The sequence below is a fragment of the Dermacentor variabilis genome, chromosome 1 (assembly GCF_050947875.1).
Source record: "Dermacentor variabilis isolate Ectoservices chromosome 1, ASM5094787v1, whole genome shotgun sequence".
Classification (NCBI taxonomy): Eukaryota; Metazoa; Arthropoda; class Arachnida; order Ixodida; family Ixodidae; genus Dermacentor; species Dermacentor variabilis.
In genome coordinates, this window is record NC_134568.1 from 137433451 (window position 1) to 137446396 (window position 12946).

The window sequence follows — 12946 nt, forward strand, 5'->3', positions numbered from 1 at the left end:
CAGTGCATTTTCGGCACCAACTGAGCTTGAAAAGCTTGTCCATAAAAACAAGCCTTCCAAAGGCTCATAAGAATAACTTTTTGCATATTTTGCACAAATGCATGAGAAGTGATGCATAATTACCACATATCAATCCATACACTCTACCCTCATAATACTATAATTTTATTAATGGTCTGTGACGAACCAAGAATGAATCCTCTTAATACTTCGAAAGTTCTTGGTTCGACCAACAACCCGAGTACTAGAAAATTTCAGGTGCTCACCACAACGTTGTATATGCTCATACCAACGAGGCGCGAGTCGTTCAGCTGCTTGATCTTGACACTCCGCGTCTCATATGCAAGGAAGATGCCAAATATGAGCAACAAGCCCTTATAGCTGTACATCACGCCTGTGGCAAGAAAAAGAAGAAGAAGGATGCAGTAAATTAGCTCAGTATGCTTGTGTGAAATACTTAGGGACCCCAAAATGGTTTTGACTGTTCTGTACAAAGGCACTCATTTGGTAGGGTAGGTGAAAGGACAAATTTTAGTGCTCCACATAAACTGTGTGATTTATTATTAAGTTTTAAACATCTGCATTGGTACATATCACAGTGACACCACTCCTTGCATCTTCAACTGCCTCTACACATTCTATGTATAGAAAGAATGCAAAATGAAGTGGATTGTTAGAAAACACGGTCCCAGGGACATATGCATGGCCATAGTGAAAGCGAGGCATGCCACGTGAGCTTCCACAGGCAAACGCAGTGGCGCACCCCCCCCCCCCCCACCTTCCAGAAGAACGAAGCGAATGAGAAACATGCAGTAATCAACTGTTAGATGACTAGATGAGATTCTATCAGTTCTTGCATGTCTTGCAAAATAAGATACACCCACAGCAGTACAACCAGTTAGCAAGCGCTTGCCTGTAAATAAAGTAATCACATGCCTACAGGAGAGCCTTTCAAGCAAGCATCTCATGGTAACGCTTTTATATGAAAGAAGGCAGAAATCAGTTTTCCTGATACTCGTAACTTGAAATGACATGTGCAAGAATGCCTATTTTAAAGCATGCAAGGGCGGGCATGAGCATGCAGCAGTAAATTAGGTGAAGCGGGAATACTCCCAAACTATCATGGTGGCGACCGCCATAAAGCAAAGCGAAAAAACTGTTTTGGCAGAAACCGAGGGCCAGCAGCACAATAAGAATTTTTTCTAGAAGTCACGGAAGGTTGTAGCTAGGGTTCCTTGATGACCTCCTTTTCGAGGGACGAGGAGCACATTGGACCTCTTCAGTTATCCGTCCGTGACAGTTCTGGACTGCCCGAGGCAGTGCTCTCAGCCAATGAGCACTGAATATGCACCTTCTCAGACAGTCTGGGACTGTCAGGGACAAATAAAGAGGCGCATTGAGAAAGCCTAGTTGCAGCACCCCCGAAGCGACGCCAGGAGGCACATCATTTCAAAAAGGTACATTTTTTTTTCTAACATTCCATCGCCACCATACCCTCGAAGGGTTAATGCCTTCAAGCAAAGTGCCCACACACACACACAATAGTCTAGTGCAAGTTATGATGGTGGCCTGGGAACTTGCACTGAAAAAAGTTTATTGGCTCCTTGTAGATGTACTTGAATATGTGCAGTGCGCTAGCTTATTCTAAGTATAAGAAAAGTGATTGAACATATGCAAGCACAAGGTGCTTCTATCTTTCATGCATTGCTGAGATCAGTGATGAAGACACTGCTAGTGCATGGGAACATGTTTATCTAGGAGTAGAGGTCTCTTTGACCTAACCAGCTGCATTAACTCTCTCTCTTCCTTAAATATTGAGAGTTGAATATATGAAAAGCTGCTGCTAGGCCATCTCCAACACAGCCACGTGTGTTTACCTGCCCTAGTACCTATTGATAAGCTTACCAGTGTGCAGTCTTTCCAGAAAACATGCTTTTCTTTTAGTTTTTAGGTACAGCCACAACAAGAGGATAAAAGAAAAAGGACATGATGACTGCTGCTCCCAGCCAACTAGCAAGGCAACACAAAAATATATCTGCACTTGGATCAAGCAACACAACAGAAATCACGCACCGAGCCATATGGCATGATTGCGTGACTCGCAGTGCTCGAGGGCAGGCTCAATACGAACATCCTCATCAGAGAGGGCAGGTGGTTCAAGAGGAAAGACTTCGAGGTGGCGCTGCATGGGGTCCACCAGCTGCCAGGCAGACAGGATCACTGCATCCACCAACACGAGGCCGCCCACCATCCCATACAGCTTCCAGCTCTCCACATGCTGGAATGACAGGCCCTACATAGCATGAAAGATTTTGTGTTTCCTGCAATAGCGCATGGGATACGTGCACCACAGGGGCTATTGAGAAGGAGTGCTCAAAGGTTGCCGGATAGTGGCAGTATAGCAAAACTGTCTATGTAGGACTTGCACAATGGGACTGGAATATCAAGTGCTTAGTGTAAGTTATACCACATAGGCTCGTGTAAGGGCTGCACTTGTGTAAGGGTCGCGCCCCTAACTTGGCAGCCCAAAATTTGGGACAAAAATGTCCAACGGAAAAGCAAACGCATTCAGTGCACTCGCAATAGAGAATTTTCGCACGATGTGTACTTCCGCGTGCCGCTACTAGATGGCGAGAGCTGCATGTTGACCTCTGATGCACTGGTACATTCGGTGATACGGGGTGCGCACAATTTTGACCAAAACGTTCGGTCCTTCGTAAGGGCCACACCTCGTCAAAATTGTGAAGGAAAAGTGCGGCCCTTACACGAGTCTATATGGTAGTCACATCTGAACGCCACATACTAGGCTGATACAGATAAGAAAAGCTTACTGAGCTTTAAAAATAAGTTGAATTGTGTTGCTCAAGTGGTTCTTGAGCGTTCAAAAACCAAGAAAAGAGCTTGACCATCTGGTGTGTAGTATACTCTTGCATGTATGTCATCAATGAAATATCCCATGAGAACGAAAACCCAACAGATTAACCTAATTTTCTATTCAAATACATACGGAATGAGTAAAGGCTCTGATTAGAAAACCACAAAGCAATATTAACTTTAATTTTTTGCATTCAAAAGAAACATCAAAGTATAGTCACTGATGGTCACAGAATATGATTTCAGTGGTCAATTGAAATGCCAAGTTTCGCACTCCATAAACCTGCAACAGAAACAGATACTGCTATCCTGTGAACAGCATTTAAGAGTTTAATGGACAAAATCAACATGCTATGTTGAAGTTTACACAATGGTTACATGTATTTACCAAGAGTGACATTCGCAATATCACTGATATAGTTTCTACTCACTGTATACAAACAGCCTAGTCATGACAAAGTGCAAGTAAGTGGTACCTACTGCTTTATGGTGCATCCACAGCACTATTTACCATAGGAATGTTTTAATAAAGATTGCAATAGAAATGATATTCCAATAATTACTAGATCTGTCACGTAAAAGGCTGAACTGCTTATGACCAGCATTGAATTTTAAAAAGTTGGTACTAGGGAAGGCAACTGCCCGCAGTAAATTAAGACTATTCGTTGTAATATAATCCCTTGCCCATGCAAACATCACTTCAGACGGCTGCACATATATCTCCCGCTGCTTGGTAATGGGGATTTTTCAGTTCCTTCTCAAAGATACCTTGCTTTCGGACTTGGACTTTGTCGTAAGACGGTGCACCCTCCATATCTTTGAGAACATAGCACCAAACGATAGTGTGAACCCAATGGCCAGGAACCACGAACGAGCCTGCAATGAATGACAAGCAAGACTATCAAACCAGGTTCTCTGTGTTGGCCTACTACTGCCAGTTCCAACTTTTCACTCTTTGAGGTCCTGTACCATTATCAATTTCCAGTTCCATGTTATTTTTATTTTTTATGTGTGATGTTTCAATTTCTTAAGAAGTGTCCACACCCTGCAAATATTTACTGTTTTAAATAAAAAAGAAGAACAGCTGAGCACGAGTGGCAGCCACAGGCGCTGCTCACTCAGTTGCTGCCAAATGACGAATGAGTCAGGCGTCTGAGTCTAATTCCCATTGTTGTTTTGCTACATTTCAAGTGGTGCTGAAACCTGCCCTGTGACATTTACATCTAAACGAGTGAGCGCCATACTCTGGAGCCAGCACAGTACCAATGAGACTGCTATATATGCCCTCAAAGTGTCAGAAGTCCCTGCTGTAACCAGTGCACCAGCGGATGGCACGATCATCACCATGATGACAAAACTCAGTCTTGTTCGCACTGATGCAAGCCCTGAAGCAGATACTTTCCGAGAGAACGAGATAAGCATTCTCATTGACTCCGATATCTACTGGGATGTTGTAACCAGCCAGATAGCTTGATCATCGCCTCAAGTTACTGCAGTGGAAACCCGTTTTGGATGGACGGTCCAGGTAACCCTCCACAACTTCTCCCAAGGTTCAAATGTATAGAGCAGATATCTGGTCTTTGGTACTGGAGAGCCTCCCAGAGATTATGCGTCATTGAAAGTTGACAGTTATTTGATGTTGCACCTGAATACAGTTAGCATAAAAGACATTACCGAGGAAGGTAATGAATACAAGTACAAAGCTCCCCTCGTCATGGAAGAGCCCGTGACACCACCGGAGCTCTTTCATTGTTTACCAAGCTTCCAAAAAAGAGTGCTGCAGAAAACAAGCTGTCACCAAAAGCGAGTCCAGAGTGAGTCCAGAAAACAAGCCGTCACCATGCCTCAGAAGGATGGCATGGAAGGCAGCAAGGGCAAGGAAAACGAGGGAAAGGCAAAGAACAAAGGAGACCAAGAGACACTAGAGTGACAAGATTGCCAATGATGGAACGCGGCCTAAAGTAGCTGTTGCAGAAATGCCTAAGGAACCCAAGTCCAATAGAAGCGTCACGAAGTCTCCCAAAAGCAAGAAATGTCACCTCCTACAAGGCTGTCCAAGCATAACAGATAAGGCTCAAGGCCATTGCCAACGATGGTTTCATGTACTTCGAACGGTAATTCAACTACAGGTACCAGCATGACAATATGCAACTACATCAAAACGCAGGTGTACAAGCGCTGCCCTTCAGGAATGAACGCCGCCGCATGACAATCCAGCAAAGCTCAACACAACAAGAGATACACATACTGCACAAATGCAATGTCAAGCCACAAGGACGCCTGCGATGTAAGGCCATTGCCGATGCACCAACGAGTCGAAATGTGAATGATAACAAGGCAGCATCAGATGTATTACAATGCCCACAACATACCCTACAGACGAAAGGAGACGTCTTTGGAACTAGAAGAGCAAGGCAATGTCAGGACCTGACGCTGATCTTTACCACTCAAGCCAACACAGACACTGCAACTCTGATCATCACCTCAATCGATCACCACCTGTATCGCTGTTCAGGTTGTCACTTGAACTACTCCTGTCATCAGTTGAACTGCCGCTCAATGCACTAGCTCAGCATCCGCGGCTAGCGTGCAGTATAGGCACTGAGCCCATGCAACACTGTACTTGCTTGAAACTGACCATTGCATATTTATGGGGCCGGGAGTGTGTTTCAAATAAAGAAGAAGAAGAGGCGCCGAGCAAGAGCGGCGGCCACATGTGCTGTTTGCTCAGTTGCTACCAGATGGCGAATGAGTCAGGCGTCCAGGTCCAGGCCCAATTCCCATTGTTGTTTTGCTACACTTACATTCTCTGCCCATTTATTTACACAGAATTAAGTGCATGTGGGCTGCTAAAGAAAATAACCAATGTGGCCTTGGTCAAAAGCAAGGCCACATGCGAGCATAGAAGAGCACTAGTGCACATACAAGTTTAGCTACTGTCATATTGCACATCTTGAAATAGCAAATCATTATCCTGGTTCAGAGTCTGAGATGCACATTATCGTCACATATTATGACAAAATGCGATAACATGATGCTGATTATCGGACCTTACAAAAAAAAAAGAAGAAGAAGAAAAATGTGAAGACAGCGGAACAACCTCTCAAGCTGCAGGGAAAATGTTCCGGACTATTGCATTAATGCTTTTTGATGCATATAAATACATGTTCATGAGAGTACCACTGGAAAAAATTGAAGCATAAACAGAAGGAAATGGGCAAGCTTATTGTTTCCAGATGACATCAGGGTGATTATAGCTTAGAAATGGAGTTTCAGGACTATACTACACATGTTTAGCAGCTGTTTATGCTTCATGCTGCACCATGAAGGCGATGTTTGTCCTGCCTATATATTAATTTGTGTTCAGACTACATTCTAAAGGTATTATATATATGAACTATGTTCCTTAAAGGATAAGCCAACAAATGTTGCAAGTGCTAAGAATTATTTTGATTAATGGGACCAGCAAGCATCCGGAATGCATCCTCAGATTATTGTGCTTATGGAAAGATTATGCTTCACAATGATAAGAACAAGCATAATTTTATCACTTAAGTATGGAATTACATTTTTACATCGGCACTGAAATTGACGCAAGAGTGACGCGGGGCACTCTCTGTGATGAAATGTGTCATTAGGCCTTTCAAAACAGTGCCAATTCTACATAGATATTTAGGCCTCTGGGGTTCGTTTCAGGTGCTATAAGTACACAAGGATGGTTATTTCCTAATATTGTAAATTATGTCTATTTATCTATGTATTTGGAATTTGCAAATAATTTTATTGAAGAGTGGTGCTGCCTGTGCTCTAGAAAGCGGAGCCATTCATTGACAGAGTGCCACCATGGTTGCCTCCGAGTAACGGGGACAGATCTCGAAGGCTATGCTTTTGCACTGAAAGTGATTGTAGACCCAGAAACACATCACGGCTGCCATGTCTTCGATCACAGTTTCTTCCCCAGCAGTAAGTTTTACAAAACCAAAAACGTCTGTGACATCTCTACATCATTAAAATGTTGCTGTGGCTCTTTTTATGGCCGCAGTTGCAGTGTTTGATTAAACAGTTGTTCTGCCACCTGTCCTGCACGTTTCTGTCACTATCACTATCAGTTATCACTGTTGCCAGTGCATCTACACAGTAAGTAAAAGATTTTGCAGATAGAAAAATTATGTTTCATAAATTTCCAGACGTTTCCCGAAATAACTACCACGGGTTCAGATACTTCAAGTAGCAGGCTTTCCATCGTGCCAGAAAAGGGGAATGCTTGAAAATCAGTTGCCACTCCCTTTAAGTCAGGACCTACTCTTTGCTACATTAAAAACACACTAGGAAATTACAAGGTTAGAAGTTATTGTGGAACAAAAGGCTGTAATTTTTCTGTGAGCAAGCTCTAGCAGCAGGTTACATGTGCACTTACAGAAAGACTGTCAGAACATTCAACAACTCCTTAGCTCAGATACCCGCATATCACTTTAGGAGGATGACATTACTTTATGTCATCACAAAAGGTTCATAAGCATTCGACTGCAAGCATCTTCGGACAGCTTACCTCTTTGCCACTCAATTATACAAACACGCCGCTTTGAAGAAAAGGCATGGCCAACCACAGTTTCTAGAACGATCTGTCAAAACTGCCAAACATTTCAGACTGCTAGTACTGTCATTAAGTGCAGTTATGTAATAAAAATGCTGTAATGTGTATGTTGCTATGCATCTCGGCAGTGAAGCTGGAAGCTTTCCTAGCACTGCACAAATTTACATTGATCCCTCTTCTTGCTTCATATTTTTCTGAAAAAGCTTGTAAAATCAGAACTAAAGGTGAACTTATTTGATTCTTTCATGCTTGAGACTTATGAATAAGGTTGAAAAAAATCAAAGCTTGTTTATTAGATTGAATATTTTGTAAAATACTTTCTACCATACCACATAGGCCTGCACTGTGTTTCTTCCTTTTTGTGCCTTGCAGTTCTACATCATACACAGACTCCCCAAACTGAGCCACTTATTAGTGAGCTAATACACCAAATGAACTGGCACCGAGACAATCGAGCAACCTTTCAGACTGTATCCAAGCAATATCAAATCCATCGTACCTGGCAGATATGTGCATATCTGAACTCGCTGACAAATTGCCCGTCCAGGCCAAGCAGGCAGACACACACCAGGCACAGGATGATGCCGATGAGCATGATGTTATTGCACATGGGATGGGAAAGCTGTATATACCTGCATGCATGTGAAATTACATCAATATGGCAAGGGTGACAGCATGTTCAGCAAATCATGGCCAGCATCGTTGAGGTCAAGCAGGGTTTGTTCGTGCAATTAATTTATCTTGCAATCTATGAACCCTTGGTGTCAATGAGAATGCTTGGAAGGTCTGCAAAGCCACTGTGTTACATAATGCTTCCTCCTTTTATGGATAGACATCAACGTTAGACAGTGCCTTTTGTGCTGTCCAATCTATAGCGATATCACACACAAATAGCATGCACCTTTTATGTTAGGCGTTTAGAAACACACTGTTGCAATATGAACAGTAAACATAGCATGTCACAGACAAGGACAAGTTAAGAAGGAACTGGGCACATTGGACTGCAATTTGAATGCAGTATGCAGCATGTTGCTTAAATGATTTTTGGTGTAGATGAATAATGCAAGTGGAATTTATGGCCAGACCCAGTGGTGTCACTAGGGGGGGAGAGGGAACGGGAACCACCCCAAGTGCTGCGCTCAGGGGGGGGTGCAGCTGGGCAGTAAAAAAAAAAAGAGGCGGGGGGTGAAATAAAGACTTATTCGTCAAAGTGAGAAGGCACCGGGCACCCTTCGCTGAATGGAACAGTGGCATATGCAGAGCTTATAGAAAACAAATAGTTTTCATCAGGCAAACTATTTACTTTGTTTATTCTGTGAGAAGCGTTTTTTTTTTTTTGAAGTAATAAAAATGCATACTCCTGTTTTTATGCATGTTAATGCAAAATAAGCATGCACATATGCACTTTTGGTGTGATGTTTTGGTGATTGGGAGTTGTGTGGTGCACTTGTTACTTTGGACATTTCAAAAAGAAATGAAAAATAATCAGTTCATAGCTACAGAACAAACTACGCTGAAGTGCCATGAGGATAAAATTGTGTTTTGTTGCTTGAAACGAGAAGGCAGGTCACTTCACCAGGTGCCGCTGACCCTAGTGACACCATTGACCATACCTTTCTATTATTTTCATTGATGTGCAGTAGAACCTTGTTAAAAAAAATATATATATATATATATATATATATTTATTTATTTATTTATTTAATATACCTTACAGGCCCTATGGGGGCATTGTGTAAGGGGGGTACAAAATCAAGGGGGAAAGAAAAGAGTAAACAGCCTTCTAAAGTGTAATACAAAAGATACGCCTCAATGCAGGGCTCATTACTACCAAAAACATGTAAAATGAACAACTGAAGTAATGAAAGGCCACAAAGGTATGCTTAAGGAAATAACACGAGTAAAACTCAACGTAAGGTACTAATACTATATATATATATATATACACACAACCTCGATCTTATGAAGCTGTACTTGCAGAGAGTCACAGGCCTACGTGGCACACGCAGCATAAGCTGGAGGAGTGACTCCATAGGAGCTCCATCTGCCGCACCCTGTACTACAGGATCTTCACATCGTTTGCATGAAAACAATCTGAACTGTCCGCCCGGCATTGAAGGTGAGCGGCGGCTTGTCCTGCTCTCTGCACAGCAGTCTGCTGAGCCTGATGTTGCCTGGTTGCAGCTGCATGGGTAGCTCTGCAATTCGCTTTGTAAGCAGCGGTTCGCACGTTGCAAACAGGTGCCGTAACGTGTACCGAAGAGTAAACACAGATATCCCGGCTACGTGGCGCACATATCACATCCCTTGACCAATGGAACAGTACATTGCTGTTGATGATGATAATGATGGTTTATGGGCGTCCCCTTCGAAACAGGGTGGTGACAAATAGTCCCCTAGCCAGCTTGAGTTAACCAGGTCCAGCTACATGCAGCATGCAACTGCTATATGTAACTGCTACATGTCGGTACACCTAGTGAAATATAACAGAACTGCAATGCAAGGTTTGTACGTATTGACACTACGCAGCGTGCATGTCACATCACCTGTTAAATGGCATGATACGATATGAATGATGATGATGATTTAATGGCATTCCCTTTGAAATAGGACGGTGACAAACAGTCACCTAGCCTGCATGAATAAATCAGGTATGCCATTGATGTTTTTCATTATATTGATATTTATACATCTCCACAATTTCCTTTTTCTTCCTCAAGGCTTCTCTATCTACCTTGTACCGCTACCTATGCAACTCCTACCTGGTGTGCCACCTGGTGTAATAATATACAACTGCAATGCAAAGGATACATGTACAGACGCTATGCGATGTGCATCTCACATCGCAAGACAAGTGACACGATACAATGATGATGATGATTTATTGGCATCCCCTTTCAAACGTGGTGGTGACATAGTCAACTAGCCAACTTGACTTAATCAGGCACACAATATATATTTTTTCTAGCATTCTTGTATACATTTCCTTAAACTTCTTTTTCTTCCTCAAACCTGCCTTGTACTGCTATCTGTGAATTTGCTACATAGCGTTCTAGTAATCGTGTGCAACGGCAATGCAAAATGTGCATGTATCGAAGCTATGCGGTGCACATGTCACATCACGTGTCTCCTCATGCACTAGAATGCGTTTATAGGGCATTTTACCGCTACATAATAGCAAGCACTGGCAAGTAGCTGACTCCCGCGCAGCGGGCCCGGGTTTGATCCCGGCGGGAACTGGCGATTTTTTTTCTCATTCCTGGCGACAGCTGCTATGGTCACCAGATACCAGCGGCGGAGGTGGCGACGGGCACCATCATCAACTGAAACGGCTATTGGAACCATCCTATAACAGCTTACGCAGTAAAACTTCCATAAATATGTGAATTTAAATAATCTGAGGTTTTAAAGTTTCCACAGTAAAAATAATACCATAAATTCCTAGGACATTCCTGGTGGATACCCTTCATTGAGCACTTATAAAAAAATCGCAAGAAGGTCAGGTCATAACAGCACAGTTATGAGCGTCAGTGCATGCGGTGCATATCGCACAGAGAGCAATTCATCGGCTTGGCTCATGGCGTACGTCCGAGATATGCAAGTGTTGTGTTGCACGGCCTTAAATTTTGGATGTCATGGTTCAACGTGCTTAGTGCCTGTAGCCATCATCAGACGGTACCCAAAAATTAAAAACAAAAGTGTAAAAAGATACAGATATTCGTCCTGATTAAAAAAAAGATGATACAGTTTCGTTAGAAAGGCGGAGCATTGATAACGATAGCAAAGAGACAACTATGTGAACTAAGGTTCATAGTTTTGGCTAAAGCACGCTGGCGGGCTAGTTGACAGGGTTACATGATAACACAGTGCAGCACAAGTGAATGAGGACAGAGAAGAATATGACACACACATAGCGCCTGGCCTTTGCACTTGCCGCAGATTACCTCCAAGATAGGGTGCGTGGCCCGCGTATGGACAACTATGCGCAGCCGTGGTAGGGTGGCTAGACTAGTTCTAGCCAGTTCTAGACACCATAGCCATGGCAAGAATAGAGGAGTAGATGCACACACTAGAGATGAAGGCCAGATAGGGGCGCGTATCCCGCTTTCTCCCCTCCCACCTTCCTATAATGCGCTCTATCATGTTACTGCGTGTTCACCCCCTTCCCGCCTCCCCTTGCACTAAAGAAATCATCTAAATTGTCAGCACTCGAGAGGCTTATTAAAGTCACACTTCAGCAGAGGGGGGCAGCGACCTCATAGGGTAGCGACCAGTATAGTGGGCGCACATTCACACACGCTCATATAATATCAGTAAAGCGTTGAGTCACAGGACCCGGCAAGGGAACAGGTCAAAGAATAGATCAAAGAACATAGGAAAAATACCAGGATTTTACTGAAGTTTCGGCCGGGGACTGGCCTTCACTCCGACAGAGGCCGGTCCCTGGCCGAAACTTCAGTAAAATCCTGGTATTTCATTTTTTTTATGTGCCTCTTTTCTTTGACCTGTGTGTGTGTGTGTGTGTGCGTGTGTGCGCATGTGTGTGGAAGTTTTTCTTTTCTTAGTTTTCTTTTTCTATAACTCGGGAGGTAAAAGGTTACTTAAAGAAACCAAGGTGAACCTTCACTAATTCACAAGCAGGTAGCTACACACTCAGGTGGCTCATGAAACAGTATGCTGTGCCAAGAATCTTAATCGAACAAGGCTGGTGACCATCATGTGCAGTGCCTTGAAGAAATGCATGCAGAAGTACAACAATACCTGCTTTCCTGTTCTTGCTCGTGCCGCATCAACCGATCAATCATAATTAAATCATTATTAGAAAAATTGCGAGAGTTAGAATTGCATCACACCAAGGCACTCCTGGTAATAAAATCACCTCCAGCACTTGTTGAATAGGTGCTACAGTGCAACAGCTGACCTGCCGAAGGGAGGGGGACCGAGCCCCCCCTTGAAGAACGGTGGGAGGTCCCCCCCACTGCACCCCCCCCCCCGAATTTAACCACTGGCTCTTGCGTTCCTTCAAGCGCTCTGAGCTCTCACACGAGAGTTTCTTTCGTACGCTTGCCCGATCCAAAATTTCCCCAAAGAGAAATGTGTGGACTTTCTGCTGAGAAATCTCACCTCCATAAGGACTTTCTGCAGGGGAATCTTGCCTCTCTGCACCTCAATATGTGCCTGTGCATAAATACTTAGGAGGATAACTCGCTTTGCTTTGTCGGCCTCCTAAACTTACATCCAAACGGGATCATAGTGGCCGATACAGGGTGTGTAATGGCGAAACATCAGTTTTATACTGTCAGTGGTTGGTTTATGTCACTTTCCAGTACATCTTAGGCACTCAGCCAGTGGCACGGCCATCGGCAATGGGGGAGCGCGTGTCACATGGGCAATCTCTGCATATGTGCCGCCCCGCCATGAACAAGAACTTCAGTATACAGTCGACTCCCGATAATTCGAAGCCGCTTAATTGGAATT

At 43.5% G+C, this 12946-nt stretch overlaps 1 protein-coding gene across 4 annotated transcripts in view; it reads right to left on the reverse strand.

Annotated features, from left to right (window-relative positions):
- The window catches only part of GABA-B-R1 (gamma-aminobutyric acid type B receptor subunit 1), a 121136-nt gene that overhangs the window by 48618 nt on the left and 59572 nt on the right, over positions 1 to 12946 (reverse strand). For all 4 annotated transcript variants that reach the window (XR_012829060.1, XM_075695846.1, XM_075695852.1 and 1 more), the window contains exons 11-14: positions 7968 to 8100; positions 3643 to 3750; positions 2074 to 2293; positions 267 to 394 (exon numbers count right to left, since the gene is read on the reverse strand). Coding sequence is in view for 3 of the 4 variants with exons in the window: in XM_075695846.1 (XP_075551961.1) it covers positions 267 to 394; positions 2074 to 2293; positions 3643 to 3750; positions 7968 to 8100 (589 nt within the window). In the remaining variant the exon portion in view is untranslated. The remainder of the gene's footprint in view (positions 1 to 266; positions 395 to 2073; positions 2294 to 3642; positions 3751 to 7967; positions 8101 to 12946) is intronic.